Below are 15161 nucleotides of genomic sequence, written 5' to 3'. Positions count from 1 at the left end.
ATTTTGGAAACCAACACATCTAAATACTCCCAGTGTAGTGCAGAAGCCACAATTATTCAGCACTATCAATTTTGGGGGAACAGCTAGGAAGCACTAGCAGACATGCAAGGCCAGCCTCCCCACCCCCACCCTGATCAGAGTGGAAGGTAGCAGTGGTGGTAGATAGCTCCACCTCTTTCCAGTTCTCCACAGTATCAAGTTTGCTAGAGCTGCAGTGGTGAGCTTTCATGTCAGTATGTAGGGAAAACAACCACCCCTACCTCCATGGGTGCTCTGGCTCCACAGTGAATTACCAAACTGTCTTGGAGTAAGGGGGAGCCACAAAGATAGGAGACCGATAGAGCTAAAAGTAGTGTTTCCTCTGCATTTCAGAAGTCAGTGACTACAGTTTAGGCAGTAAGGATTTTTTAAGGAGTTGTGACTCATGCTTTTCCTAGTCCTGGCTTAAGCAGTATTGTACCAAATATTGACAATGACAGGCAGTGTCTTTGAACAAACCGTAAACTTCTCTTCAAACAGAAACAGAAAAATGTAGGTAGATAAAAACTATATGGCCTGTCCAGTCTGCCCATCCATGTCATATATTTCTTCAAGGAAGAAAGGTATATCAAATAAAATAAACCATATATTCTCCCTGTCACTCCTTTTGAGATCCTATGTACTTGTCCCAAGTTCTCTTGAATTCGGGTACTGTTTTCGTCTCCACCACTTCCATCGGGAGGCTGCTCCATGAATTTACCACCCTTTCCATAAAGTAACCTCAGGTTACTTCTGAGTCGATCTCCTTTCACCTTCATCCTATGCCTCCTCGTTCCAGAGATTCCTTTCAATTGAAAGAGACTCGCCTCCTGTGCATTAATTCCACATAAGTATTTAAATGTCTATCATATCTCCACTCTCCCGCCTTTCTTACAGGGCCGCCGAGGGGGGAGGGGGCAAAATTCCCTGGGGCTGGGCCTCCAAGGGGGGCCTGGCGCTGGGGTCTCTTTCTCTCTCCTGTTCCTGACGGGACCCGAGTGATCGCATCCTGACATGAGCAGCAGAGAGAAAACTCTGGCACTGGGCCCCCCTTGGAGGCTGGGGAGGACCCGGAGCTTCCTCTAGCACTGCTCTTCTGCCCATTGCTGAATGGTTGCTTTTCCTGTCAGGTGCGCATGTTCGGTTTTGAAACGAGCATGCCCTGAGAGGAAAAGCAGTCGCAGGGGCAGGCAGTCAGGAAGACGCTGGAGAAAGATGCCTTCTGCTGGCAGGGTCTCGGGATCCCCACTAGCCAAAGTATTTAGGCAGCGGCAGCGATCGGGGGGGGGGGGGGACGGCAGCGATCCAAGGGGGCAGCAGCAGATGACGATTTCTGGGGGGGGCAGCAGCCCTGCCCCAGTTCAGTCTCTCGGTGGCCCTGCTTTCTTCCAAAGTATTCTGTAGTGGTCTGCCTTGGAAGCAGTGTTTTTTTCCTCAGAAGAAACCTTTCCCAGGTATGGTAACCCTATACAGTAGTACTTGAGACCTTGCCACTGTGAGAGGAAATTGGCTCCCTTATCTATGAAGACTTCACTCGAGAACCCTACTTGGCAAAAGATCTCCAGTAACTCCCGGGCTATGCCTTTGGCTGTAGCTTTCCTCATTGTAACTGCCCAAGGATATTTGGTGGCATAATCAAAATATACTGATATCCCTTGGCACTGCGGTCTGTGATATCTACTGCCATGTTATCCAGCGTTTTTTCCATGATGGGTAAAGGAAGGTAAAGGGGGCTTTTTCAGATAGCCTCTGTAGTACATTCTGACATTCCAGGCAGGAGCAGCAATACTTGTCACGACTGTGGTCGTGACTCCACTTTTCAGTCTCACCTAGTCTTCCGGTGGTCAGCTTCAGAGGTGGCTCCAGGCTGTTCTATTCTTTGCATTGTTGCCTCTGCTGCCACTTCATGTGTGTTCCAAGCCTCACTCTGATGTTCAGTGTGTTTCAAGCCCCTTTCCTGTTGTAGTGACATTATTTATTTATTGCATTTGTACCCCACCTTATCCAACCTATTTGCAGGCTCAAAGTGGCTTACATAGTTTTGTTATACACAGTTAATCCTGGATGTCAGGTACAATTATTGTTGTGCAGAGATTAATTAGGGGAAGAGGTAGAGAGAAGAAGGAAGGAATTTAGTAGGAATATTAAACAATGGGTTTTCTTAGACGATGGGTTTTCAGAGGTGGATTAGTACAGTTCTGGGTTTTCATTGTAAGCTTTGTTGAAGAAATATGTCTTGAGGGATTTGCGAAAGATAGTTGTTTCATTGGTTGTTGATCATCAGTAAAGGCCCTCATAAGGAAGATGAGGACATTCATTCAGGGCCTTTGCAAAGCCAAAGGTCTTCAGGTTTGTTGGTGTGCTTGTGTAGCACTTCAGCTCTGTTTCATAGTTGGTATGCTTGTAGCACTTTTGCCTTGTTTCCTAGTTAGTGTGCTAGGGTTAGCACTTCTGCTTCAGTTCTTCTGTTTGTCTGTGTGCTAGGGTTAGTGCTTCTGCCTGAGTTCTTCTGTTTGTCTGTGTGCAATGGTTAGCACTTCTGCCTTAGTTCTTCAGAGTGTCTGTGTGCTAGTGTTAGATCTTCTGTCTTGGTTATTGCCTGTTTGTTCTGTTGTTTGTGTGGCCATTTGGCCCAAACTAGAGCTCTGCCTAGTCTGCCTCACCTAGAGCTCTGCCTAATCTCTTTTGCCCTCTGCTGTTGTGTTCGGGTTCCAGTTTAGCCTTTCGGCCCGTATGAGAGGGCTCTGTGTGCATGGGTTCCAGGTCGGCCTTGCGGCCCATTTGAGTGTTTTCTTTTCTGGCTTTACTTGGTTCTGTCCCTGTGTTCCCTGCCTAGTCCAGTCCTCGTTTGTGTCTTAGTACAGTCTGTGTGCCCTGTGCATGTCTGGTCTGTTTCTGCCTGTTTGCTTATTGCACTTCTGTTCTGCTCCAGTCCTACTTGTTTAGTCCAGACCTGGTTGGAGGGTTTTGCCTGCTTCCGTTCGTCGACAGCAGCCCAAAAGCTCACGTTGTTCCTGAGACCGTGACAGTTTGCTAAGACCCTGGGACCGTGACAGTTTGCAAAGGCCTCCGAGGCCATGACCACAACAATACTCCTTTACATCTTGGTAGATGCCTGGTCAGAAAAATCAGGCAACCAACCTATCGATGGTCCCTGATTCTTCTAGATGCCCTGCTTGTGGATGGGAGCGTTCTAATACTAACAAAGGTTTTCTAAAAAGTTCCAGGATCATAACTTGCTTCCATTCCCCCTCAGTCATGCCCCCAATTACCCGGTATAAGATATTATTAACCTTTTGGTAGGTCAGGTATATATTCGTCCCTTTTGTCTGTGGGCCCTCAGCTTTTTCCCAATAAGCTTGAAGGGATGGGTCCTTTCTCTGCTCCAGGGGAAATTGGTGGAATTTCTGTATCACTTCCTCCCCTATCATTTCTACTTGCCAAGAGGGAACCAGCCCATTCCATTTATACCCCCTCTTCTGGGTTTGGGATTTCCTGGTTTTCCCTGGATCTTCTATCACCCCTTGATCAGCGAATGAGAATATATTCCTTAGCTGAAATATGTCAGTATCCTGAAGGGGGTTATCTCTTGCTCGGGTAGATACCCAACCTTTTTTCGGGGTCAACACCTCCTGCATCCCCACCCAGTCTCGGCCCAGTATCAAAAGAAAGGATAATCGTTCCACTACTGCTACTCTCAAGGAGTGTGTCTTTCCCTACAAAGTGAGTGTTATTTCATATATGGGTTCTTGTTTTATATCCAAGGACATGTCCCTTCACTGTGCCAATATGTGTCCCTTCCCTTTCCCCAATACCTATTCTTTTGGCAAGGGGTCCTGACAATAATGACTGATTGCTTCCAGTGTCCAGTAGGACCACTAAATCTAATCCATCCACTCTCACTGCTCTTCTTAGGGTATGCTCCCAACCTCCCTTGTTGTGGGCGGAGTCAATACTCATACATGAAAAGGAGTACTTCATCAATGGGCATTCTCTTTGAAAATGACCTAACTCCCGACAAGTAAAACAGCTCAATGGGGGGCAGTTATTTAGCCAAGGGCTTCCACCACCCCTTTCTTGTCTCGTGAGGGGATACTCCATACAAAATGCTGCTGTTCCTTCTCTTCCTGCCTCTATAATCAGCTCTACTGCAGTACTTGCAGACAGGGTTCTGTCATTGATCATGCGTCTTCCTCAGTAGCTGCAGCCCTCACAGCCCAGCACAGTTTTTGATGTCCCAATACTACAATCTCTTGCAATGTCTCCATACTGAAAAATCAATGTTTAGGTAAGAGATATGACTTCAGAGGGAGCACCTTTTATCTTCCTCCGCTATAAAGCAATAGAAACCAAGACAGAAAGAGTCCTCTTAGCCTTCCAGTTCCATCTTGGGTCTCCTTGTTATTTTTAAGCTAATTATATTTATATCAAGTTCTGTAGTACTCTGTACTAATTGTAAGCTTTTTAAATAGTCCAAACATTGTAAAACAACAGTCATCAAGGCACATAGGGGCCCTTTTCCTAAACTGCATTAGGTTCCAACATGTGCCTAATGCAGCAAAAATGGCCTATCGCAGGATGTGCTAAAGCTTTCTGTGTTAGTTTTTCCATCTGGGCGATTTGTGGTACTTCTTTTTTCTTTTTTGAGGGGGAGGGGGGAGAAGAGGCATGGGCTTTTGGAAATTCAGTTCAGAAAGGCTTCTAAAAAAGAATCAAAGATCAGTCTACAAATCATAAATCACAAGCAGATAAGCATGAATTGTGTATTGTGAGTTACAATGTGGGAGTGTAAAGCCCCAACTAAACAATAGATTACCATCTATCTCAGGTTTGCAATCCTAAATTTTGGATCTCTCAGATTTATTTATTTATTTTTTTATATATAGTTCCTACAAGTCAAATGCTATCAAAGCAGTGTGAATTCAAGAACAGTAGGTATTTTTCTGTACCTGGAGGACTTATAATCAAAGAGGCCCTTTTACAAAGCAGCGGTAAGCACTACTTCGTGCTTACCGCATGCTAAAAAAAAAGCACTACCGCGGGGGTCATGTTTGGAGGTAGAGAGTAAGAATGCCCTGCGTTAATCAGGTAGCGCAGGTAAATCACCGCGCTCTGCCTGATTAGCATGGGGTTAGCACGGGAGTAAATAGGTGGCGGTAAGGGCTCACACACTAATTGGGAAATTAGCATGTGGCCATTAAAGGAAAAAAAGAAATTGCAGCCATTGTACTGCCATGCTAAATGTGGCCTCAGTGCATTGGAAACCCATGTGCTAAAAATAGCACAGGCCACTTTTTAGCGCTGCTTAGTAAAAGGGTCCCAAAGTTTGAAGCTGAGTCAGTGGAGAGTTAAGTGAGTTGCCTAAGATTACAAGGAGCTGAAGTAGGGTTTGAACCAAGCTTGCCTAGTCCTCCACCTGCTGCTTTAACCATTAGGCTGCCCCTCCACACATTACAAGCACCACAGCAGGGGCGTAGCTGCGGGTGGGCCTGGGTGGGGCCAGGCCCACCCATTCTTGGTTCAGGCTCACCCAGTCTTTCACGACCCTCCAATCGGTGCTGGTCTGGCTGCCAGGGGCGTAGCCATAGGTGAGCCTGGACGGGCCCAGGCCCAGCCACTTTCCCTCCAGGTGCACCCACCCAACACAGCGCAGGTAAATCAGGCCCACCCAAAATTGAAAATCTGGTTACTTCACTGCACCACAGTAAATGCTAGTGGCCATATAAATTTTATGAATGCTGCCAGGGAGTTCTGTAAGCTCTTGCATTGAGCGCAGCAACTATGCTCTTTGTTTTGTGAAGTGTTGAACTGGCAGCTCCCGAGGAAGCCAAAAATGGTGAAATGGAATGGCCCCGTTGAGTGAAGAAAGTCGGTTCAGAAAGCTAAGTCGCTAGGTTTGACTTTATTATTGTTTTGTGCATATTTCCAAATAAACATTGCTGCACAATTACTACCTGAAGTACGAAAATTAATTATGAAAAATATAAAGAAAAACAAGTAAAAAATGTATAAGCATAAGGAAGGTGGAGGTTTTTGACGTGATGTTGCATATGCTTTGCAATTAATTTGCAAGAATCAAGCAAAACTAAGCATCTGAAGTCTTTTCCTCTTTTAAATATAAAAATATTTTATGAGTTATTGAGAATGACCACTGGAGTGGATTGTTAATAAGAGACTCACTACACATAGTTTTGGCTACTTCCACTTAGTTGGTCTTTTGTCTGATACTATGTAGTTCATGACATAAGGTTTCTCATTTTTTTCTACAGATATATGGCTATCATTGATCCTCTGAAGCCAAGGCTCTCAGCGACTTCTACTAAAGTAGTGATTGGCAGTATCTGGATTCTAGCATTCTTGCTGGCCTTTCCTCAGTGTCTTTACTCCAGAACCAAAGTTATGCCAGAGAGAACTCTTTGTTTGGTTGCATGGCCTGGAGATGAGAAACATTTTACGTAAGTTTATGTTTGTATGTATTTTTTATTATGATATTGTGCTTATTCTGTAAATCTTATAGCATTATAGGCATCATTTAGACATTCCCCAGGGTTTTTTGTTCCCATCCGTCATTATGTCTTCTGTCCTATGTATTTTTCTGAATAGGCTGAAATACCAAATTCTTGAGAAATAATTCATAAAGCCTGATATTTACTTTTCACCAATCCTTTACCTTTTGAATTCAAAGAGTGTTATTGTTTTGTAATCATTTCATTCTTTTTCATTCTAAATTCATTTTAAATTAATTCTAAATAGTGAAATCTCAGAAAATCTTGTATCATGTGAATGGAAGTGTTCTCAATAGTGTAGGACTTTGCTTATTATTGTTTTAATTCCTGACCAGGTCTTTTGTTTTTTGTTTTTTTAATAAACAACTTTTGACCAATACTCAAAGTGATTTAAGAGAGCAGGAGAGGCTCCTGCCCACTTATATCACCTGTATCCGCCTATCCCCAACCACCCCTACGGTCCAACAGGGACATCAGGTAGGTCCAGAGGGGCCTTTCTAGACAGCTGGGGAAGGGAGGCGTTCTGGGGGGTGAAGGAATGTCTTCATGGTAGCGGGCAAGGGGAAGGGGTAAGGGAAAGAGGAGGCTTTGTCAGGGGGTTGGGAGGGATGATCAGGAGACTTTAAAGAGAAAAAAAAAGTTATGCAGGTCCTGGCCAATTTTCAGTCCTGCACCCGCATAACTGTCTTATGCGGGCCCCAGATGAATATTGGCCAGGACCAACATAAGCCCCAGCAACCAGCATCAGGCAAATTAGCTCTTTATATTAGTGCTGGTGTCCAGACATGGCCCGGCACTGAATATCCTTAGGAAACTGGAAGGCTGGGCATCCAGATGGCAGATGAAATTTAATATGGACAAATGCAAAGTAATGCACATTGGGAAGAATAATCCAAATCATAGTTACCTGATGCTAGGGCCCACCTTAGGAGTCAGCACCAAGAAAAAGATCTAGGTGCCATTGTAGACGATACGCCAAAGTTTTCTGGCCAGTGTATGGCAGCAGCCAAAAAAAAAGCAAACAGGATGCTAGAAATTATTAGGGGAGGGATGCAAAATAAGATCAAGAATGTTATAATACTTCTGTATCGCTCCATGATGCGACCTCACTTTGAGTATTGCATTCAGTTCTGGTCACTGTATCTCAAAAAAGATGTAGCGGAATTAGAAAAGGTTCAAAGAAGAGTGACCAAAATGATAAAGGGGATAGAACTCCTCTCATAAGAAGAAAGGCTAAAATGGTTAGGGCTCTAAAAGGGACAGCTGAAGGGAGATATGATTGAGGTCTATAGAATCCTAAGTGGTGTAGAACAGGTAAAAGTGAATCGATTTTTTACTCTTTCAAAAAGTACAAAGACCAGGGGACACTCAGTGAAGTTACATGGAAATACTTTTAAAACAAATAGGAGGAAATATTTTTTTCACTGAAAGAATAGTTAAGTTCTGGAATTTGTTGCTGGAGGATGTAGTAACAGCAGTTAGCCTATCTAGGTTTTAAAAAGGTTTGGATAAGTTCCTGGAGGAAACGTCCATAGTCTGTTATTGAGATGGACATGGGGTAAGCCACTGCTTGCCCCGGGATTGGTAGCATGGAATGTTGTCACTATTTGGGTTTCTGCCAGGTACTTGTGACCTGGATTGGCCACTGTTGGAAGCAGGATAGTGAACTAAATGGACCATTGGTCTGACCCAGTATAGCTATTCCTATGTTCTTATGATTCTTCATTTGCATGTGCAGACATGCTAATATTAGGAGGCTAATATTATTGTCTTTCTAGACCCCTTTAAGATATACAAGTCTTATTGCCTTTTAGTTAAGTTAAATTTTATTGTGTAGGGTCATTTTTGCTGTATACTGTGGCTGTTTAAAAGGTCTATGTGAGATTTCTAGACTTTAAAAATCTTGATCTGACTCCTTAGTACAGAATGTACTTCTTTCTGATTAATTTATATATCTAAATACATCTAGAGCTGGTCTCGGTCTATACCAGCTTTATTTAAAATGTCAAATGCTTCAAGAATCTTATACATTATAGGCCAAATGAGAAGACCTGGTGTTCAAGGGTACTATATCCATGGGATTAAGACAGCTAATTTATTTTTCAATCAGAATTTCATAGGAAAGCGTTTCAATATTTAGACCTCTGTAGAAATGTGGGGCCTGATATTGAGCTGGCGGTGATCTACGTTTTGCTGATCACCATTGGTGTTGAAACCCAGAATTTTAATGCTGGGCCATGTCCAGGCACTGGCATTGAATTTCTGGGTTTCTGGAGCGAGCTAATGCACAGCTAAATAAGTGCGGTATTCAGCACTTAAGCAGCTATGGGCACAGCATAAAGATAGGACTAACTTTTATGCAGTCCTCCTTATGTGGTTATCCTGGCCATTAAGTGCTATCAGTGGCGTAGCTACGTGGGGCCACGGGGGCCTGGGCCCCTGTAGATTTGGCCCTGGACCCTCCTGCCGATGACCCTCTCGACCCCCCTCCCACCTCCAACCCTTCCCCGGTGCCGCTGGCGCCTACCTTTGCTGGCAAGGGACCCCAACCCCCACCAGCCGAGGTCCTCTTCTTCCGGCGCAAGGCTTCGTGATCCCCCGGCGCCACCGGCGCCTACCTTTGCTGGCGGGGGACAGCTGAGGTCCTCTTCTTCCAGTGCAAGGCTTCGTTCTATTTCTGTGAGTTTGATGTCCTGCATGAAGCCTTGCGCCGGAAGAAGAGGACCTCAGCTGGCGGGGGTTGGGGTCCCTCGCCAGCAAAGGTAGGCGCCGGCAGTGCCGAGGGGGAGGCTAAAATGTGCCCCCTCACCTTGGGCTTTGGATCCCCCTCCCACCAAAGTCTGGCTATGCCCCTGAGTGCTATATATTGGTATGTAACCGGCTAAGTGTCAACTTCACCCCTGAAATGCCCTCCAAATAGCTGGTTTTCAGTTTGGCACTAACCAGTTATTTTCAGTGGTGCTAACCGATTAAAGGACACTTTTACTAAGCTGCTCTACAAGGGGGCCTACGCTAGCATCAGTGCATGTTTTTGACATGCGCTGAGGCCCCCTTTTACCGCAATGGGTAAAAAGATGTCTTTTTTTCCGATAAGAAATGGCCATGCAGTAAGTTAACCAGTTTCAGTGCATCCATTTCGGGGGGAGCACATACCACCACCCATTGAGGGTGCCCACGCTAACCCAGTGGTAACTGGGCAGCGTCGATTACCGCTGGGTATGCACTGGTGCTACAAAAATAGAAAATATTTTTGTAGCGCCGGAAATGGCGCATGCTGGGTGGGAGAACTACTGCCGGGCTCGTGCAGTAGCCCAGCAGTAATTCTGGATTGGCATACAGCAAACCTGTTACCACGCACCAACCCTTGAGTAAAAGAGCCCCACTGCAGCTGAAAAATAGCGGTTAGCCCGGAACAGATGATTTAACCAGCCAGGAGCCAAATGTGCACCTGGAAGCAGTGGCGTTCCTAGGGGGTTCACACCCGGGGCGGATCGCCGATGCGCCCCGCCCCCCAGGTGCAGCACCCCCCCTGGTGCAGCGCTACCCCCCACCCCAGCAAAAGAACCCCCTCCCCCGGGTGCACGCCGCTGGGGGGGGTGCCGCGCGCCGGTCAGCTTCCTTCGTTTCCATGCTCCCTCTGCCCCGGAACAGGTTACTTCCTGTTCCGAGGCAGAGGGAGCATTGAAATGAAGGAAGCTGACCGGCGCGCGGCACACCCCCAGCGGCGTGCACCCGGAGTGGACCGCCCCCCCCCTTGGTAGACCACTGCCTGGAAGTTAGGGCATGAGCACTAATGTGAGCCATAGAGCTGTTGTACATGATCACACCTAAATGCCATAGATATGCGTGTGACATGGTGTTGTATAAGTTATGTGTGTAAGTTGCAATCCTGCGATTGTTCACTCTTTCAAAAAGTACAAAGACCAGGGGACACTCAATGGAGCTACATGAAAATACTTTAAAAACAAATAGGAGAAAATATTTTTTCACTTGGAGAATAGTTAAGCTCTGGAACTCACTGCCAGAGGACGTGGTAACAATGGTTAGCGTATATGGATTTAAAAAAAGGTTTGGACAAGTTCCTGGAGGAAAAGTCCATAGTCTGTTAATGAGATGAACTTGAGGTAAGCCACTTCTTGCCCCATGATTGATAGCATGGAATGTTGCTACTAATTGGGTTTCTGCCTGGTATCTGGATTGGCCACTGTTGGAAGCAAGATACTGGGCTAGATGGACCATTGGTCTGATCCAGTATGGGCTATTCTTATGTTCTTATGTGTGGGTCCCCTTGCAAATAAGCACTGTAAGCTCAGTGCTTATTGACAGAATAATGCTTAGGTGAAATGCTGGCATTTACATGTGTATATGCATACATGTGAATAAATGCCATTATTCTGCACATTTCTGAGTATAGTAGGTGGGTATTTGTCTTATAGCATTGCCTCCAAAATAACCAGAAATAGGCAGAAACACTAGCATTTTGGCATTTTTATAGCTGTTTACATATGTCCTGTCTCCACTGAGAAAACATTCCAGAAATCAGATTTATAAGTAGTAAACCATCACAAATAGTGTGGTATACATGAACGTTTGTTTAAAGTTATCATTAATGAGCTACCAATACCGAATTCAAAATCATGCAAAGCCACTCATTAATGACTTTTATGTAAACCTGGTTGCAAAAATGACTTTGTGGTATAGTTAATGTTTTTTAACAGAGTTGTGCATAAAACAGATTTGTCTAACCTATCCAGAACCCAACCCAGCAAGTGCTTTTTCTGGCCTTTTGAAGCTTGGCAAATTCTTACAGCAGGATTCCTGCTTCCTTGCCATGACTCAGCAGTCTGTAAGCATGAGCCAGCTTACAGACTACTGGAAGTTTGGTTTGATCTTGCGGTTTCAAGAGAAGATCAATCAAGACTTCTGGCACTGTGTAGTTCAAGCTTGCAGAGAGCCAAGTCCTGATGGGGAAGCAGGAATCCCGCTGTTTCTTCTGCAGTTGAAGCCAGGTAAGGGAAAAGAAATTAGGTGAAGGCTAGTGGTGGTGGAGGATTTACGAGTGAATCTGGGTGAAGGCTGGTTGAGGGGTTACATTAGTGAGAGAGAGAGACTGGGTGAATGCTGGTGGTGGGGGGGGAGTTAGCAGAGTGACTGGGTGAAGGCTGGTGGGCGGGGGTTACAAGAACAAGAGTGAGACTGGGTGAAAGCTGATGGGAGGGGGGTTAGAAGAGCGACTGGGGGAATGCTGGGTAAAGGCTAGGGAGGGGACGATGCTCTGTTACATTTTGCCACTATTTGATAAAATACATAGCAAAATATGATGGTGTGTGCTTTGGCCCTCGAGTGTTACAAAATGTAAAATGTGGCCCCTAATAGAAAAAGGTTGGACAAGCCTGGTATAGAAAATATATGTGCATAATGTTTCGATTGGGCTAGTCTGTAAGCAAGTTCCTATAGAAAAGTTACATGTATTAAATCATGATTCTACATGAAGAACCAATTCTGCTTAGTACACCAGCCTCTGAAAATCTAGTCATTCAAAATATGTCTGGCTTGATTTAGGTGAATATTCAGCTAATAATCTATGGGTCCTTTTACTGAGGTACGCTGAAAAATGGCCTGCGGTAGTGTAGGCATGTGTTTTGGCCGCGCGCAGATTCATTTTTCAGCGAACCTGTAAAAAATGCCTTTGGGGGGGGGGGGGGAGAATGGACGTGCGACAAAATGAAAATTGGCACACGTCCATTTTGGGTCTGAGACCTTAGTGCCAGCCATTGATTTAGCGGTAAGGTCTCATGCGTTAACCGGGCAGTAAGGGTCAACACTCGCTCAAATGCCGATTACTGCCCGCGCGCCAGAAAATAAAAATATTTTCTGATGCGCATAGTGGACACGCGTCAAAAATTAAATTACCACCCGGGCCACCCTGTAGCCAGGTGGTAACTCAGAATTGATGAGCGTTGGGCACACATAAGTGCTTATGCGACTTAGTAAAAGGGTCCCCTAGCCTGTTAAGTTCAGCTAAATATCAGTCTAAAGGTAACTGGCTAAAATTAGTCAGTTATCATAGTACCTCACAGGTCCTTCAGGTGGTAATTTTATAAATTCTTTCCTCATGTATAACACTGATATATACACAGAAAAAGCCTCTTATAAAATCAGATCACATTTAAAAGTACATGTAGCTCACGGAAGTTACATCAGACGAGGGTAGGACAAAGGGAGGGAAGGCCCGAAGGGAGGCGATCTGCCGCTGCTGCACTTTCATATGGAAGTGAGGAGCTGTGATTTGAATGCAGGGGGCCCGGCCCAGTGGCGGACGGTTGACGGAGATGAGGGTGGATGGGTGAGACCGGGGACTGCATCCTCAGGAATCACTATCTCCTCTTTTCCCTAAGAGATCCCACGTGCCTTTCCCATGCCTTATTAAATTCAGACACAGTCCTTGTCTTCATGACCTCCACCAGGAGGCTATTCCATGCGTCCACCACCCTTTCTGTGAAAAAGTATTTTCTTAGGTTAATCTTGAGCCTAAACCTCTTAACCATCCTATGCCCTCTTATTCCAGAGTTTTTCTTCATTTGAAAGAGGCTTACCTTCTATACATTAATGCTACAGAGGTATTTAAACATCTCTATTATATCCCCTTTCTCCTGCCTTTCTTCCAGAGTATACATATTGAGGTCTATAAGTCTGTCCCCATATACTTTATGACAGACACTACTGACCAATTTTGTAGCTGCCCTCTGGACTGACTCCATCCTGTTTATCTTTCTGTAGATGTGGTCTCCAACATTGCACACAGTATTTTAAAGGGGCCTCATAAGAGACTTATACAAAAGCACTATCAACTCTTTTTTCCTGTTGGCTATTCCTCTCCCTATGAACTCAAGCATCCTTCTGGCTTTGACCATCGCCTTTTCTACCTGTTTGGTCACCTTAAGATCATCAGATATGATCACCCCCAAACCTCGTTCTTTCATACACAGAAGTACTTTACCCCTTATACTATACAGTTCCCTTGGATTTTTGTAACCCAATTGCATGACCCTCCATAGCATTAAATCTTTTTTGCCAATTACTGGACCATTCTTCAGGCTTTGCTCGATCTCTCCTCATGTTATCCACACCCTCCAGGGTGTCCACCCTATTACAGAGTTTGATATCATTCATAAAGAGGCAAATCTTATCACACAGTCTTTCCGTAATATCACTCACAAACATGTTACAAAGAGCCAGCCCAAGGACCAATCCCTGAGGTACACCACTGATAACATCCTTGTCATCAGAGCAAACTTCATTTACCGCTACCATCTGTCTCCTTCCATTTAACCAGTTTTTAACCCAGGCACTCACTTTAGAGCCCATACTGAGAGTTCTCAGTTTATTTATAGTTGCCTGTGCGGAACCATGTCAAAGGCTTTGCTAAAATCCAAGTACACCACATCTAGCACCCCTCCAAATTCTAACTGTTCACCCAGTCAAAGAAATCAATCAGATTTGTCTGGTAAGACTTGCCTCTAGTGAAATCATGCTGCCTCGGGTTCTGTAGTCCATTTGATTCAAGAAACCTCACAATCCTCTGCTTTAGAAGCATTTCCATTAGTTTTCTCACCACTGAGATTAGACTAACAGGTCTGTAATTCCCAACCTCCTCCTTACTTCCACTCTTGTTCAGAGGGACCACATCCACCCTTCTCTAGTCCTCCAGGACCACTCCAGACTCTAAAGAAGCATTGAAGAGGTCATACAAAGGAACCACCAGAACTTCTCCGAGTTTATTTATGGTTCATTTGTATCCCACATATTCCCACACATGCAGGCACAATGTGGCTTACAGAAAATTAGGAAAATCACAAATTAAGAAAAGATAGTTAAAGTTGACAAAGGAAAGACCAGGGAAGCAGTAGCTAACAATGGAGAACTAAGCAGGGTGGGGGAGTATGAAGGGTATATTAATCAGCAGAGTAACTAGGGGAGTACGTTTTAACAAATAAGTAAGTCTTTAGCAATTGTTTGAAGAGGATGTGGTCCGTTTGCATTTTGAGGTGCTGCGGAAGAGCATTCCAGTATTTGGGACTCCAGTAGCGAAAAGAAGAGGTGAAAATCAGCTTATATTTGACACCCTTGCAGTTCGGGAAGTGTAGTTGGAAATATGACCGCGCTGCAGGCGTGGCATTCCTTGGCGGAAGATCAGTCAAGTTGAGCATATAGTCCGGAGCATAGCCATAGGTGATTTTGTGGGTTAAAGAGCAGATTTTAAAAATAATACGCTCCTTTACAGGTAACCAATGCAAGTTGTAGCGCAGAGGTTGAGCATGTGGAAATCAGAGTTTACCCACAATCAGTCTCACGGCTGTGTTCTGGACTGTCTGGAACTTTCTCAATAAAGAGACCTTGCAGCCCGCATAAATCCCGCTGCAGTAATCTAGGTGGGATAGGATTAACCAATGCACAAGGGTACGGAACAGCTCTCTGGTAAGGAAATATTTTATGCGCCAGAGCCTCCACATAGCAGTAAACATTCTTTTAGAGACCAATTGCACATGGTTGTCTAGCTGTCGGTGCATGTCCAGATTCACTCCTAAAAGCCGCAGATTGTTGGAGTTCCTTGAGTACCCTCGAATGTATTCCATC

At 44.9% G+C, this 15161-nt stretch overlaps 1 protein-coding gene across 1 annotated transcript in view; it reads left to right on the top strand.

Moving 5' to 3' along the window:
- The window catches only part of TACR3 (tachykinin receptor 3), a 299133-nt gene that overhangs the window by 105469 nt on the left and 178503 nt on the right, over nt 1–15161 (top strand). Inside the window, exon 2 of the mRNA XM_030192157.1 lies at nt 6288–6473. Within this exon, the coding sequence (XP_030048017.1) occupies nt 6288–6473 (186 nt within the window). The remainder of the gene's footprint in view (nt 1–6287; nt 6474–15161) is intronic.

The sequence above is a fragment of the Microcaecilia unicolor genome, chromosome 2 (genome assembly GCF_901765095.1).
Source record: "Microcaecilia unicolor chromosome 2, aMicUni1.1, whole genome shotgun sequence".
Lineage (NCBI taxonomy): Eukaryota > Metazoa > Chordata > Amphibia > Gymnophiona > Siphonopidae > Microcaecilia > Microcaecilia unicolor.
This window is presented reverse-complemented; position numbering and strand designations above follow the sequence as displayed.